Raw genomic sequence first — 15,833 nt, 5'->3', positions numbered from 1 at the left:
GCCAGTGCGGATACCTTCCCAACCCCACCCTCCTCTTCAGCCCCTACCCCTACCCCGACTCCTTCCCCTACACCGTCGGCGCGACCTACGACTATGTGCACGGGAAGTACGTGGAGGTCCTTTCCTGCTGCTTCTCCTCCGCTCCCTTCGCTGGCACCTGCGACCTCTGCCCCTTTGACCGCAGTCGCGTCCGAGCACTAGTGGCAGGTAGCGATCACAGCATCGTCCAGACCGAGGACGGGCAGGTCTGGACCTTCGGGTCGAACGTGTACGGGCAGCTGCTGCACAAGACGGGCAACTTGCTGACGGGCAACCCCAACTACCTCGTGGAGGCAGCTCCTCCCAGCTCCTACGGGGACGGCACAGAGAAGTTCATCGACTTGGCTACGGGGAACACGGCCCGGCACAGCTTTCTCCAGCTCTACCGTGACCTCTGCCCTCCCGGCAACTACTCCAACGACCGCCGGTCGCCATGCCAGCGGTGTGAGCCCGGCTCCTTCAACGACAAGCGCGGGACCCTCGAAATTTTTCTGTTCTCCCCCGACCAGAGTTACGTCCAACCTGACTCCGTCCGCGGCCTCAAGTCTCGCGTGCCCGTCGTCCTCCACTGTGAGCTTTGCCCAGCTGGAACTTCAGCTCCAGGTTTCAGCTCCACCGCCTGCACCCGCTGCTCGGCTGGTGGGTACACCATGGCCGGCGCGTCAACTTGCCACGACTGTCCACGTGGCACATACAGCGACTTGCTCAACTCCTCCAACTGCACCTTCTGTTACCCCGGAGAGACCAGCCAAATTTCTGCTACATACTGCACTCAGGTATCCTCCTGCTCCTGCTCCTGCTCCTGCTCCTGCTCCTGCTCCTGCTCCTGCTCTTCCTACTGTCCTTGATCATCATCTTGATCAATTTTATATCATTATCATGAATCCTTCTCTTTCATTTCCTCCTCTCCTTCTAATTTCCTTTCCTTATCTTCTCTGGCACTCCCTGAACTAAACCTCTTGCAGTGCCCAGTAGGCAAGCAAGCGCCCTACTATGCCAGCGAGTACTGTACCGTCTGTGAGCTGGGAAAATACACGGACACGGTGAGGAACAAGTTTTACAAGTTTGCGGGAGCTGGGCCTGACGGCTGGTCAGAACTCGACGCATGTGTGCAGCGTCTGCCCGGCCAACACGTACCAGGACCAGCTAGGACAGACTTCATGCAAGGCTTGTCCAAACAACACGGTGAGTCACGGTTAAGCGGGAGGAGAGAGAAGGAGGGGAGGGAGAAGGAGAGGAGGGAGAAGGAGTGGAGGAAAGGAGGCAGGAGGAGAGATGATTGTAGTGTTTGTGCGTCAGGTATGACTCGTTTCTGACATTTTGACCCACAGCAAACCAGCTCAGACACCCTTGCAACAAGCATAGACAGCTGTAAAGTTCTATGTCCTGCAGGTCAATTCTCCTTCCCCTCTCTTCTTACTTCTCTCTCCTCCTTTTCCTCCTCTCCTCGTTCTCTTCTGTCTTCCTTTGTCTCTCTCCACTCTCCTCCTCTCTCCCCTCTCCTCTCTCCCCTCTCCTCTTCCTCTCTCCTCTCTGCTACTTCACCTTCACCGCTCTTCTTCATCTCTAGTTTCCAACTCGCTTGCTCATTTTGCCTTCAGGAAGTTTCGGCGACAAGGCGCCGGTCGGTGACTTCAGCTTTCAAAATTGCAGAGGATGCCCCCAAGGTGCGAGGGAGGAGGGAGAGGAGGGAGAGGGAGGAGGGAGAGGGAGGTGGGAGGGGAGGGAGAGGAAAGACGGGAGAGGAAGGAGCATGGAGGGTGGAGGAAAGAAGGTAAGGAGAGAGAAGACGGACAGGATAGAGAAGCGAGGGAAAGGAGGAGCACGTTCTGAGTTGGCTACGTACCAGGCAAGTATGGTTCCAATGATCGATTCAGCAGTGGAGGAGGAGCTACAGGTTTTCATAACTCCTCCCTCTCCTCCCCTCCTCCTTTCCTCTTCTCATGTTCGATTGTTCTTTCTTCGCTTGCTATGTTTTCTTCGTTACCTCCATCACCAACACTACCTCCTTCTTCTCCCTTTCCGTTCTATTCTTGACTCGCGCTGATTTCGATTTGTCAGTCTGTCGAGACTGCAAGCCAGGATATTTCTCTACAGGGAACGCTAGCATCTGCACAAGTTGTCCGGTGGGACTTCTGACGCCCTAACAGTGATGATGATGATGATGATGATGATGATGATAATGATGATGATAATGATGATGATGATGATGATTGTTCCTTGTAAACGAACAAGACGTGTTATTGACATCATCTGACTTATGGTGCCTGCAATACCTTCTTGTGTCTTCCGTGTTCAAAGATCGCTGTGAACTGCAGTCCTTCAATTATGATCATATATTTTAAACGACCTCCTTCAATCGCATGATTTCTCATCCTATCATTGTTAGTCTTTATCTATCTTTCCCGACTTCTTGCTTGTTACACATCCACTTTGTTTTCTCGTTTCCTTCGCGCCTGTTTTCGCCTCATATGCCTGGTTGTTTTGTTTACATTCTTCTTTCAGCCTGGCGAGTATTCCGACCAGTCTCTCTCCACCTTCTGCCAAATCTGCGTGGCCGGCAAGTATGGTAGTGGCAACGCGAGTGTTTGCCTTGCCTGCTCTCCCGGCTCGTTCTCCCTGGCTGGCAGCGTAAGTTTCACCTCCCTACTGTCATGATTCCCTTTCTCCCCTCCCCTCTCTGTCTCTCCCCTCGCTCCCCTCCCTTCCCTCGCTTCCTCCCTGCCCTCCCTCGCTTGCTCCTTGCCCTCCTCTCTCCCTCTCTCCCTCTCTCCCTCTCTCTCCTTCCATCTCGCTTTCTCCTGTCTTGTTGCTTCCTCCTACCTCAGTCTCTCAATCGTTGATCCCCCTGTCTGGTCATCGTTTCTCTCGCCTCCTCCATCCTCCAGCTAACCTATCAGCAGGGCTTCTGCTTGCCCTGCGATGCCGGCAAGTACATGAACATCTCAGGCAGGTCCTTCTGCTTGACCTGCCCAGCTGGGAAGTATTCCGACGTCGGGTTCAGTGCCTGCGCTATCTGCTTGTCAGGCAGCTCGAGTCTAGCTGGGCAGCGCAACTGCTCGCTATGTCTACCTGGCAAGTATCAGTCCGCCAACCAGTCCAGCTCGTGCTCCAGCTGCATCCCAGGCTTCTTCTCTGGGGAGGGTGCTAGCATCTGCAGCAGCTGCCCAGCAGGAAGTTACTCAAGGCAGGAGGCAACCTCTTGTATCTTCTGTGCCATCGGCACGTACTCCCCGATCGCACAGACACAGCTCTGCTCCAGGTGCCCCCCAGGCTCCTTCACCAACCTGACGAACCAGACGGTCTGCCTGCTGTGCGAGCCCGGGAGCTTCAACGATCTGTTCAACGCTTCCTCCTGCTCCTCCTGCGATCCAGGCACTTTCAGCTTGTTTGGGTCTACCAACTGCTCAGCATGCGCCCCTGGAAGCTACAGTCTCATCGCAGCTGGAGAATGTACCCCATGCTCTGCTGGCTTCTTCGCAAACTCCAGCAGGAGCTCAGCTTGCTCTGCGTGCTCTCCCGGCTCGTTCGCCAACTCCACAGGCACCATCCTCTGCTCCAAGTGCTCCCCCGGCTCTGCTGCCGTCAGAAACGCCTCGACCAGCTGCGACAACTGCGTGCCCGGCACCTTCAGCGCAGCAGCTGGGCAGGATATGTGCATGCTGTGCGCTGCTGGGCTGTTCACGTCAGAGTTCGGCAGTGATGTATGTGCGTCATGCCCAGCTGGAACGACGACACAGGACAAGCACTCGGCCCTTCCTGCCCTCCCCGAGATGCATGACGACGCCAGGAAATGTTTCGCCGTGTGCGAAGCTGGGAAGTTCAACGCTTACGGCGTGAAGTCAGAACTTTGTGTCGACTGCCCAGCTGGATACTATGCTGGAACAAACGGATCGACCAGCTGCGAACAGTGCAGGTCTCTTCCTCACATCTACTCCCTGCTCGCTCCTTGCTGCTTCCCCGTCTTGTCCTCTCCTCTCTTTCCCTCCTAAACTCCCCAGCTATCTCATTCCCCAAATCTCCTTCTGTTCCTTTCCTTCTCGAAGCTCCTTCCCCCCTCTCTTTCGTTGATCTCTTGCAATAGTGCCGGGACCTTCTCGTCATTAGCAGCAACCGCATGCTTCCAATGCGAGCAAGGAAAAGTCAGCAACGACGCTGCTAGCACTTGCCAGCTCTGTGCGGAAGGTGAGGAAGAGGAGAGGGGCAGGGATAAGAGGATGGAAGAGGAGAGGAGGGTGAGGGAAGGTGAAGGAGAGAGGGAGGAGAGCCGGGAATGAGAAGGGAACAAGGAGAGGGAAGTTTGGAGAATCACGCGGAGAGGAGAAGGAGGAGGAGGAGGAGGAGCTAATACAGGAGGAGCAGGAAAGTACCAGAAGTCAGCGGGAGGAAGCGTTTGCATCAACTGCCCAGTCAACTTCGTGACGAGCGCCAAGAGAGATACGTGCGAGCCTTGTAACTTTCGCTTCGAGGACGCCGTCCTCCTCCCCTACCAGCGATGTGGAGCCGGTGGGTCATCATGCAGGCAGGGAGTGATTACGGTTCCCTACAACGCGGAGGCGCAGACGCTGAAGGACGTGGAGGAAGTGATGAATAGAGCTCTGAGAGACCAGGAGAACATCTTCGGAGTTGTCACCCTCTCCTTTGCCGACGCCTCTCCTGCCATCGAGAAGATCTCGCTGAGGGTGCGGATGGACTTGAACGTCAGAGGCTTCCAGTTGCTCCTCTCCAACTCCTCCCTCTCCTCGTTCCTCGGCATCTTCTCCGACGTCCCTCCCTCAGGCCCCAACGACTGCACCGTGCTCGCCAGCTCCACCGACGTCTGCGGCACCTCATACTCGCTGCAAGGGAACTACACGCCTGTCACGCTGTCGACAAGGTGAGAACAGAGGCTGGGGAAGAAGTGGAATTGAGAGAAGAGAATGAGAGGAAGGGGAGGTTGGGAAAGGAGAGAAGGTTTGAAAAAGAATTGTGATGCGGGAAGGGTGAGGAGAGGAGAGGAGAGGAGAGGAGAGGAGAGGAGAGGAGAGGAGAGGAGAGGAGAGGAGAGGAGAGGAGAGGAGAGGAGAGGAGAGGAGAGGAGAGGAGAGGAGAGGAGAGGAGAGGAGAGGAGAGGAGAGGAGAGGAGAGGAGAAACAAACAGGAGCAGCAGCACAGAATATTCTCACAAGAATGCGCAGGTTTCCAGGGGCAATCGATCAGACCAGCTGCGAGTCTTTCTGCCCAAAAGGATACTACAGCAAGGACGGCAGGAAGAGTTCAACGTCTCAATGTTTCCCATGCCAGGACGGAAATTTCTCCTCCAGCACCGGCTCCTCTATCTGCTCTATCTGCGCTTTGGTCTGTTGCTAAACGTTCTCCCTCCCCCCTCCCCAACCTCTCTTCTTTCCCATCTTTTCCTCTTCCCCTTTGATTGCCCATCTCTCGTCTTCTCCTTATCCACTTCTTCTCTCCTCGACTTGCTTCACTCTCTCCTGCTCCTCCTCCCGCTCCCGCTCCTTCTCTTGCCCCTTCTCCTGCTCGTTTCCCTGCTCCTGCTCCTGCTCCTGCTCCTGCTCCTGCTCCTGCTCCCCTCCTTCTTCTCTGACGTCCTCTGGCCATAGGGAACTTTCTCCGGCTCGTCTCCCTCCGCCGTCTGCGACGTCTGTGAGGAAGGGAAGTACGCCGATCGCAACGGCAGCTCCACCTGCACCAAGTGTGTCAGCGGAAACTTCGTGGCCGTTACAGGCGCAACGGTCTGCCTTCCCTGCTCCCCCGGCACGTACAGTGAGCCGGAGTCAGTCAACATCTCCTTCTCCAGGTTCCCCGACACCTGCCTCGAGTGCGCCTCAGGGACGTATGCGGCGAGCAACCGATCGACGTCATGCTCCTCGTGTTCAGAGGGCTTCTACTCCTCCCTCAAGAGCTCAACCCGCTGCGACCTCTGCGAGCCAGGCACCTTCACCTCCAACGCCTCTTCCTCCGCATGCTCCACCTGCTCCGCCGGCTCTCGCAGCGACATTCGCTTCGGCTCCACCATCTGCATCAACTGCCTGGCCGGCTACTTTTCTGGAGCTCGTCAGTCGGTCTGCCAGGGCTGCACACCCGGCAAGTTCTCGCTGGCAGGAGCATCTTCCTGTACTGCTTGCAGCGGCGGAAAGTTCTCAGGTGCTAACGCGTCAACGTGCGGCATCTGCCCGGCCGGCACCTTTTCTCTTGTCAACTCCAGCTCCTGCACCACTTGCGCCTTCGGGAAGTTCAACCCTGCTCCTGACGCCAGCACCTGCCTCAACTGCGAGAATGGCACATACACGGATAGTACTTCCAACTTTCATCTCTGCAGCATCTGCAACTTTGGCAAGTACTCGCTAACTGGTCACTCCTCCTGCACCTCCTGCCCCTCCGGCAAGTTCACCAGCGGACAGAAGAGCAGCAGCCTTGCCCTGTGCATCGACAAGTGCCCTCCGGGCCTCACCGGCTTCCAGGGGGTCGAGCCATGCAACTTCGGCTGCGAGCCTGGCACAGCATCCGATGTCCCCGGGACCATGTGCGGGAGTTACGAGGAACAGAAGGCAAACACGTCCTACGACCAGCTCTACGTTGAGGGAGGAATCTGCCTCAAGGCCGTCTGCCCTGACTGTGCGGCTGGCCAGTACAACTCGGTGATCAATGCGTCTATCTGCCTCGACTGCGACATCGGCTACTACTCCCTCGGCAAGGCCATCAACTGCACTCAGTGCCCGTCCGGTAAGTTCACTCGCTCTACCGGCTCCTCCTCCGAGGCCAGCTGCATCGCCGCCTGCCGCCCAGGATCCTCCAGCCCGACCGGAGAGAGCCCCTGCTTCGCCTGCCCGCCCGGGACGTACAGCTACGACACCAGCACCACCTGCTTCCTCTGCGACCTCGGCAAGTTCAACTCCAAGTACCTGGTGGGCGAGTGCAGCAACTGCCCACCTGGGACAGGCACGAAGGCGCGAGGGAGCGTTCAGCTGGGAGAGTGTGTTGGGATCTTCGAGAAGTTCTTCAACGTGTCGCTGAACTCGACGGAGGCAGAGGTGCTGACGAGGCAGGACGAAGGGAAGATCGACCAGCTGGGCATATTGCTCAACGGGGTCGGCTACATCAACGGGTCTGTTGACATCTTCGGTACTGCAGGACGCCTGCTGGACGTCAAGTTTGCGGTCGACGCGCTTGGGTCCGTTTCCTCGTTCGACATCTTGCAGGGAGGGGAGAGTTTTACCTCGCAGGGGCAGGTGGATCTTTTCTACGACCTGCCGGCTGAGACGCGAGGAGCAAGAATGTTCTCCTCCATCACCTCCCTCAACCGCCGCCCGTCAGTCTACATGAACGGGTGCTCGGAGGGAGTCATCGAGGCTGTGTCCACTAGCGGCAGCGGCTTTGTCTCCTACTACACGTCCGTCAACGGCTCCATTGAGAACATCTGCATCGGGACGAGGACGAGGAACCCGGAGGGATGCTCCTCCTCTCGCGACGCGCATGGCAGCGGCTACGATGCGAGCACAAAGTTCGTCGTGAAGGAGAGAAGAATCGGGTCCATCGTCTCCTCCGGTCCGATCTACGGCTGCACTGCCAACGGCACCATCCTTGCCGCTCCTCGCTCCTCCTCCTCCTCCGTGGTCACCTCCCACATCCCCGTTGCTGACTACCTTCTCATCAACGGCTCGTTCACATCCTTCAACTTTCTCCAGCTGGACCCTCAGGTCGATCCAACCCAGCTCACCATCTTCCCGTCGGACGCCTCTTGTCGCTGCGGCACTGGCATTTTCGCCATCATGAACTCTACGCTCCCGCTCGCCGGCTTGTTCTCAGGTCAGCTCTACGTCAAGGGGCCGGACTTAAACTTCCGCGCTCACTTTGTGGCCAACGCCTCCCTCCTCTCCTACACCATCACCGCCGAGGGCCAGGGGTACGAGCTGGACCCGAAGGTGTTCATGTGCCCGTCCCCCTGCGTCCTTGAGTTGGACAGCTGCGTGTGCAGCTCCGAGACGGAGGCGACTACAGCCATCAAGAGCATCGAGCTCGTCGGCAAGGTAGGAAGTCCCTCCCCACCTGCTTCACTGCTGACCCATCACAGGTTGGAAGACCTGGGAACGCTTCGGGCAACTTTGAGCAGTGCCTCCAGCTGATAGTGGAAGAGTCCAGCTGCCGCTGCGGCTCAGGGATCGAAGAGGTGCAGGTGGTGGCAGGAGGAGCAGGATACATTCCTGGGGTCCTGCTGGGCGATCCTCCCGGAAGCGGGTTCAATGCGACCTTCAACACTGAGAACTGCTCTTCCTCCTCCTGCGTTGGCACCGTGACCTCAGTCTCTCTCTTGGATCCCGGCAGTTCCTTCACTGTCCATACGAGTATTCAGCTGGGGTATGCCTCTGCCGCTGCCTGCGCGGAAGGGACGGTGATAGGAGGGAACAGCTGCAAGCAGGACGGAACCATCTCACGGGTTGTAGTCAGCGACCAGGTGAACTTTCAGGCAGTAGGGGAGGGAGAGGCGAGCGCGACTTGCGAGGGAGCGTGCACAGGGACCGGCTTCGCAGGGCGCTGCTTGTTCGAGCTCGGAACTTTGCGGCAGGTTGTAGTCACCAACCACGGGTCCGGCTACGACCATCGCTTCCCTCCAAACATCACCTGCTCCTTCCTCTGCTCCTCTCCAAGCGGCCTGCGCAACTGCTCGACCTTCAATTCGACCGTTAAGCTCACTCCCTGGATCCCAGCTGGAGCCGAGTTGAGCTTCAAAGTGGGCAGGCCATCCAATCAGCTGGGAAGTCACGCGGAATGTCTGGAGGCAGGCATCGCTCAGCCTCTTGTGCAGATCGAGGCTGGGCCGCTCGTGTCGCTCCAGCAGCGGCTGGTGGGGGCGACAGGGTACGGACCATGGAGGGTCGTGAGGGAGATGAGGCTCAACAATGACACTCTGCGCAATGATCGTCTACTGTGGTACTTGCAGACCATGGTGGGCTCAGCAGAACTCCAGCTGACAGACGTGAACTGCTCGGCTCGCAAGTTTGTCAACCAGACGATCGACGCCAGCAGCTCCCTCATGAACTTCTTCGAGTGTGAGGGGTCAACGGACGCCTTCGCTCCTCGTGCTCGCGCTCTTGTCACATTCCTGGAGGTCCTGTATGCAGCAGACCCTTCCTACGTCAGGCTGCACATGACGCTGACGTTCGTGATAGAGTCGTCCTCCTTCTCTCTGCCCAACCTCATCTTCTTCCAAGGCCTCCCAAGCAGCTCCTGGATGAAGACGTTCCTTTGGTCTTCCTCCTCCTCCGGTATCGTCCTGCAGCTCAGCACGTTGCCTATCACCATCTCAAGCACCCGAGCTCTCCACCTCACTCCTGACATGCCAGCATTCAGACACGTCCTCTTCCCCGACATCTACCAGCTCAATTCCAGCAGGGACGAGTGGGGGTTCCTGCACGGGGTCTCGCTGTTCGCGCTGGGAGTGAAGCAGGCAGGGGCGGAAGGCTCGTGCCTTGGCCTCGAGCTTCTCTTCCCCAGCTTCGCCGGTCGGAGGGCATCGGTGGACGTGCTGGGCAAGTTGCTGGTCAACGACTCTTACTGGCCGGCAACAGAGCAGATGACGTGGCAGCTTCACCTGCTCGATTCGATTCCCTTCCGCAACTCCAACTTCAAGTTCGCGTCCCCCAGCGCCGACCTCCTCTTCATGGGGCTCTCCCAGTACGTCGACCTTGACATCTCCTTCCTCCTCCAGCTGAGCATCGAGAGCAATTATATCCCCCCCTTCCCGTGCTCTATCGCTTTCCCAGCTGTCGCACAGTTGCAACAAGGTGGGCTGCTGCTGGGGTCTGGAGTTCTGGATCGATGGGACAACATCTTCAGTTACGACTGGTTCAACATGCCGCATGTGAATTTCAAGTTTTCTGTGAACGTTTGTGTGGGATGTGCTCCTTATCCAATCATGTCCTTCAACTTCCATAGCAGGTTCCGGTCCTTGCTCCTCTTGTTCTCTTCCTCTTCTTCTTCTTCTTTTCTCCCTCTTTCTCACCCTCTTCCTCCTCTCCCTCTTCCCCCTCTCCCTCGCCTTCCTCTCCCTCCTCCTTTCTCTCTTCCCTGTCCTCTCTTCTTGCTGCACAGGATGTCGCCTGACATGCCTGGTCAGCGGAGACATCTTGGTGGGCTCGCGCAGTTTTTCGGAGAGCTCAGCTAATGTCACGATGAGAGGAGCAGCAGGCGAGAACTTCCCCGACCTCTTGCTGTGGGTTCAAGTCTCCCACAATGGTTTGAGACCCACCGACTTCTTGCAAGCGTTGATGCAGGTGGGTGTGAGCTGGACTCGATCGGTCTCTCTGACAGTCCTTGATACAGTACGACCGGACGCTTCCTTACAAGCTCTACTGCTCGGCATCCGCTGGGCGAGACATGTACTTCTTGAGCCAGCAGCTGACCATCTTGTTTGCTACTCGCGCGTCATCGTCGGACGTGAGAGAAGATCAACCTTTTGACAAGTCCCACCACTTTGACATTTTTTTTTTCTGTGCAGATTCTTGACATCGGCATTGACGATGTTAAGTGCGTCACTTCGTTCAACGGGACGGTCCCAGCTGGAAGCTCCTGTCACTTTCCCTTCACCTATAAGAACCAGACGTTTCACAACTGCACAACGATGGTCGACCTTTGCCACTGTTTATTCCTGCCCTTTACATGCTCTATCCGTGTCCCGTCTTTCTATCTCTTTACATGCCTTCGCGTCCTGTCACTCATGGCATGCGCAGGACTGGGATCGAGCATGGTGCTCGACAACGGCAGCGTACGAGGGGCGATGGGGCGAGTGTTTCTGTCCTTCATGGCAGCGGTACGACTTGACCTCCTCAGCTAGGAAGATCCTGAGAGGTTGACAGGGGGGTATCGTCCTGGAGCTCCGTGAAGTTAGCTGGGCCTTTGGTGGACTCGCAAGGAAATTTGGTGGAGCTGGGAAGTTACTGCAATCACTCTCTATTCTCCTACGATGATTCTGGTGATCACACGCGCGACAACTTTCCCGGATCCTTAGCGATACTTCCCAGCTCTCATTCCTTTTCTCTCACACCATGCTTGACCTCGCTCTCCCTCTCTCCTGCCTCTCCCTCCTTCCCTTTCCGTTCTCCACCTTGGCTCGCCCTCCTCACCTCCTCTTGTGTCAACCTGAACTTGCTCGACTTCATCACGTGACTTGATACTCCCAGCGCTCATGGAGACTTTCAATCCAAACTTTCCCTCCCCTGCCATGCAGGACATGCAGCTCCGGCTCCTCTGGCTCCCCTCGCAAGGCATCGCGTCCGTCCTCTCCTCCCCGGCAGCTTGTCACCGGAGCAGTTTTTCCCTGCTGAAAGACAGCTGCGCGAGGTTGGGCCTCCTACCCGCCCTCGACAACAGCTGGGCAAAGGACAAGTAGGAAGAGCATCGTTACTCTTGTCGCTGACATTGCGTGTGTAGCTCGCAGACCTGCTCCTCCTCCTCGTCCAACGCCATCATGCAAGCTGAGCCCGAATCTGTGAGGCTTTCTTTTCAAATTCTCTGATGTTGACTGCCCTATCCAGCTCTTCCTCCCTTTTTTCCAGACCGATTTGAATGTAACGGAGCTTTCCTTGTCTTGCTCTCCTGACGTGAATCTCAGTCTCCGTTCCTCAATTTCTTCCTAGCAACATATCTCGATCAGATGGTGAGAGAGCTTCTTGTCGGACTGCCTTGACCGGCCTGCTCAGTGCCAGGCTGTTCGTTTCCGCAAAGAGCTTCTGCTGCAGAACGTGGAAAAGGCAGCAAATCGTCTTATGCCTTGGAGAGGTGAAGATGGATTCTCATTTCTTCTTCTTGCTGAACGCGTCCTGCTCTTGTCTCCTCCTCCCGGCCGATCTCTAGCCATGCAAACTTGGTGACTTTCCTTGCTCCTCTTTCTTCTTTGCTGATCTTCTCGCAGCTTCTGGGTTGACTCAGGGCTGCAAGATATGCGCAGCTTCTACGAGCGTGTCCTCAGGTGAGCTCTCCTCCACCTGCAGCTTCAGCTGATCCCCAGCGCAACCAGCGCCTGCACATCCTCGTCCTGCGTGACTCTCCTCAAGCCGCTCATCGCCTGGGCCCTCAAGCAGCCTTGAGGAGCTTCGGCTCGGGATCAGCTGGGCTGCCAGGAGGGAGGGGTGGAGGTGGGGGGTCATATTTATGTATTTGTAGTCTATTCTTTTTCTACGTCAAAGGTTGTCAATCGGCGTGTGTGTGCTCCAGCTGCTGGATCTTCTCCTCGAACTCTTCCTGCGCCTGCACAATCTCCGTCGTCCTCCTCCGATCCTCCTCCTGGCATGTCAGCCTGAGCTGGTGCATGAGCGTCGCAAATGCGCTCCGCTCGGCGGTCTGGATCTGGTCTTCTTTGGAGTCCAGCCTCTCGAAGAAGTAATCTTGAGAGGCGCTGATTGAGCTGAGGACCATCTCCTTCTCCCGCAAGAAGGACGCAGAGTCGTCCGAGATGTCCCCGAAGTCGATGTCAAACTGAGCTTTATCTCGAGCCTTGGCGTTCTCGACCAGCGTGTTGACTCGCTCGATTTCTTCCATCGCCATCTCCATCACTTTCTTGATAAAGTTTGACAGGATTTCTCTGAGGGTCGTGAAGAAGCTGTGGGCACATCACGGTCAAAGAGCATGGCGAGAAGAAAGAACAAGTTACCCGCTATTGCTGTCGGAGATGATTCTGATAATCTCACCATATCGAGCCTCGAACTCGTTGATCATGTTATCTTCCATATCCTTCTGCCGAAGCTGCAGTTCGCTCAGCTCATTCCCTAACGTCCTGTTAGAGTTTCTAAGCTCCTCCACTTCCTTTCCAACGATCATGCTGGGAGTTTCTTCATCATCCAACTTTGCGGCGACTCGTTTCAGCCGCTTCTTGAACAAGTTCACCAGCACGATACTCTGCTGGACGCTCTCGGACTTCTTCTGTTCGACTACCTTCCTGAATCGCTCAGTCTCGTCCGCCTTCCGCTTCACCAATGGAGCCTTCGTTTCTATAAAGGGCTCGATGGAGTTTCTGAATTCAATCTTGATTTCTTCATGTACCTGTCCAAAGTCATCAGCTTCGCAAAAGTACCGAAGTCTCTCACACCTCTTTCCAAAATGGCAGCAACCGCATCTGTCAAGGAGAGGCAAGCAACGTCAGGTCTATCTCGAGCTAACAGAAGAGACACCTTTTCGTCTTCAGGATTGCTGTTGATCATGTCGGCAAGAAGGTTGTCGATGCCCTCAATGCCATAGCTCTTGAGCATCTCACATTTCCTCACTCTCTCCGCTTCCTTCTCCCTCGCCTCAGCTTCGCTCTTCTCTTGGTCGTTAAGCTCGAGCAGCTGATCTTGAAACTGCTCGCGGGCAGCCGCGACCTCTGATGTTTCCACCAGTCTGTAGTCTAGATATGACAAGTGCCCTCCACTCTTCCAGTCAAAATAGGAAAGATTGGCAATGACAAAGTTGCGGTAGTCAGCATCGTTTTCGATAGGATTGCCACTGAGAGTAAGCATCTTGAGCATTCGAAACTTTCTCAAGTACATGACATCTTCCAAGGAGGACACATTGTTCTTACCGACGCTGAGCATGTTCAGTGACGACAGGCTGTCGAGGCCTTCAAGCTTACTGATCGAGTTGTTGAAGAGCGATAGGTCGGTGAGGCGGACGAGCTTTTCGAGCCCCTCGATCTTGGTGATGTTGTTGAAGGACAGGTCGAGCCACGTCAAGTTGGTTAGATGATTTAGATTCTCTATCTTCTCGATGATGTTGTTGTCAAGCTGCAACTTTACCAACCCGTCCAATCCGTCCAACGACTGGATTTGCAGAATGTTCTTAAAGGAGCAAGCAAGAGCTTCGAGCTTATGCAGCTCGGTTTGAGTTTTGAGCTCTTCCTTTCTCTCTGTGCTGGTAGGAAGGTAGTCGGCCGAGGAAGCACATGATCGCACCATCTCCTCGTTGATCACCATTGGCTCCGCCACCCGAACCGCCCGACTCGCCATTGCGTTTGCAGTGCTTGACTTGCGACTCACCCCACCCCTTATTTTGGACAAAGTAAGAGTTCTAAGTAGGGTGGGGTTAAACATGCAGCCGTTGATGAAACAATAATTCAGTCACAATCGGCACACGACAGAGTCACGGTCTCAGCACTGATCGCACACTCGGCCAGTCACCGTTCGGATGAGACCGGCGACGGTCGGACGGGCTGACGGCTCGCCCCGGCACTGCGGCCGGGCATCCGGCGGGCCCATCATCCGATCATCGGCGGGCGGGGATCGGACTGGCAGCCGTCGGAAAGGACTTCGGCGGCGGCCGCAGGCCGGCGACATCGAGTCGCTGGCATGGCACGGGGGGCAATTGTCCTGCGCGCTGTTAAGTGAAGGTATCACTGATTAAGTTTGAGGGACAGCCGTTGGCAGGATTAGGTTGGGTTCTCGCTGTCAGGCTTTTCTCTTCTCGCCGGTTGGCCGCAGTGCCATCTACGGCGCGACACTGTGACAGAACGTAACTGATTTTTAACTTAACTTTGAGTAAAAGGCTGCAACTCAGTTGATGATCGGCCCTGCCAGGCTGATGGCTGATACTACTGAGTACGGTCTCGAGTCTTTGAGCCGGAAGTTCGGGCCCGGCCCCGGCTCAGCGGCTCATGCCGCCATCATCCGAGTCGCCCGCGGCCCATCATCGGATCGGATCATATTGCATTGCTGGGTGATGGACCGTACCCTGCCCGCACAGCATAGTAATCAAAAGGACCCCCACCCGTGTTTTTTCAACCCACCCCCGATTCATATCTAAAAGTACCCTGTTCTTACTAAAATTTTCCCACCCCTACTCCCTACTAGTACCACTGGGAACTGCAGCTCTTTCTCCTCTCCCCCGTTCTTCCCCAAATCAACCACCCTCTCACAATGTGCATACAATAATGGGGTGGGGTGTGAAACCCACCCTTATCAATTACTCTTTTTGGATGGAAGTCGAGGAGGTGAGGGTAGTTTCCAGTATGGCTCAAAAAAAAGAATGTTTCGGGGGAAATGGAGGCTGGGGGTAGAGGATTGGAGGGTGGAGGTTAAACAAGCACATGGGGGTGGGTACTGCAAGGGGTCAGCCAAAGAGGGAGTGTTGGTCAGTGTGGAGGTACTTCGAAATTGATGTAGGGTTCGTTTGACATGGGGTACAAATGAGACACCGTAGGGTAGGGTAATCATTCCAGCGGGGTTATTCATGGGAGTAAACTAAAAAACATTAGTAGTAGAAAGTATGTAGGGGTGGTGGCGGAATGAAGTCTTTTGTGGGTAGAGTTTGGAGGTAATGGGGTGGGTCATTTACTATATTCAATGATGGGAGGGATGGGGTACTAATAAATGCCGGGTAGGGTACAGGATGAGATTGAAAGGGTGGGTAGGTGGGTACCGCCACCGCTCATGAGCTCCCGATGTTGGTTGGGTGCGATTGGGTCACAGAGGGCAGAGAGCTGAGGAAGTAGAAGCGAAGGGAATGCAGGCAGTTGAGGGCCCTTGCTTCCAAGAGAGCAAGGGCGTGTCTGATCATGACGATTTCATGTCAACGTTCATCGTGGAAGCTGAAATACTGTTAGAGTTCATGACTCTACCACGTGTATTTTTCTTTAGTTACCATGCACATGATTGTTGCGTTAACGATTCTTGCGATGTAAGATTGTTTCCGCGATGAAGCCCAGGAAGTGACTGAACATCTTTCTGGGTCTTTATCATGATTTATGTCTACGAGTGATAACCAACCCGGTCTCTGCGTCCTATCCATTACATTTCTCTTTGACGTTATGATGATGGAAATTAGATAAG

At 55.6% G+C, this 15,833-nt stretch overlaps 2 protein-coding genes across 2 annotated transcripts; one reads left to right on the top strand and one right to left on the bottom strand.

The window, feature by feature from the left end:
• Positions 1-3,239: 3,239 nt before the first annotated feature.
• On the top strand, positions 3,240-5,912 carry GUITHDRAFT_61743 (hypothetical protein; the record flags this gene model as incomplete). Its single annotated transcript, XM_005840077.1, has 2 exons — positions 3,240-3,743; positions 5,640-5,912. Coding segments are annotated over 2 exons (777 nt in total), but the record flags the coding sequence as incomplete, so codon positions are not given.
• A 6,313-nt stretch (positions 5,913-12,225) lies between these two features.
• GUITHDRAFT_64482 (hypothetical protein) lies at positions 12,226-14,015 on the bottom strand (the record flags this gene model as incomplete). Its single annotated transcript, XM_005840076.1, has 3 exons — positions 12,226-12,634; positions 12,686-13,074; positions 13,170-14,015. The coding sequence occupies 3 exons, from the start codon at positions 14,013-14,015 to the stop codon at positions 12,226-12,228; spliced, it is 1,644 nt and encodes a 547-aa protein (XP_005840133.1).
• Between the last annotated feature and the right edge of the window lie 1,818 nt (positions 14,016-15,833).

Source organism: Guillardia theta (assembly GCF_000315625.1).
Source record: "Guillardia theta CCMP2712 unplaced genomic scaffold GUITHscaffold_6, whole genome shotgun sequence".
NCBI classification, from domain to species: domain Eukaryota; class Cryptophyceae; order Pyrenomonadales; family Geminigeraceae; genus Guillardia; species Guillardia theta.
The sequence above is the reverse complement of the archived record's forward strand: the minus strand, read 5'-3'. Positions and strand labels throughout refer to the sequence as shown.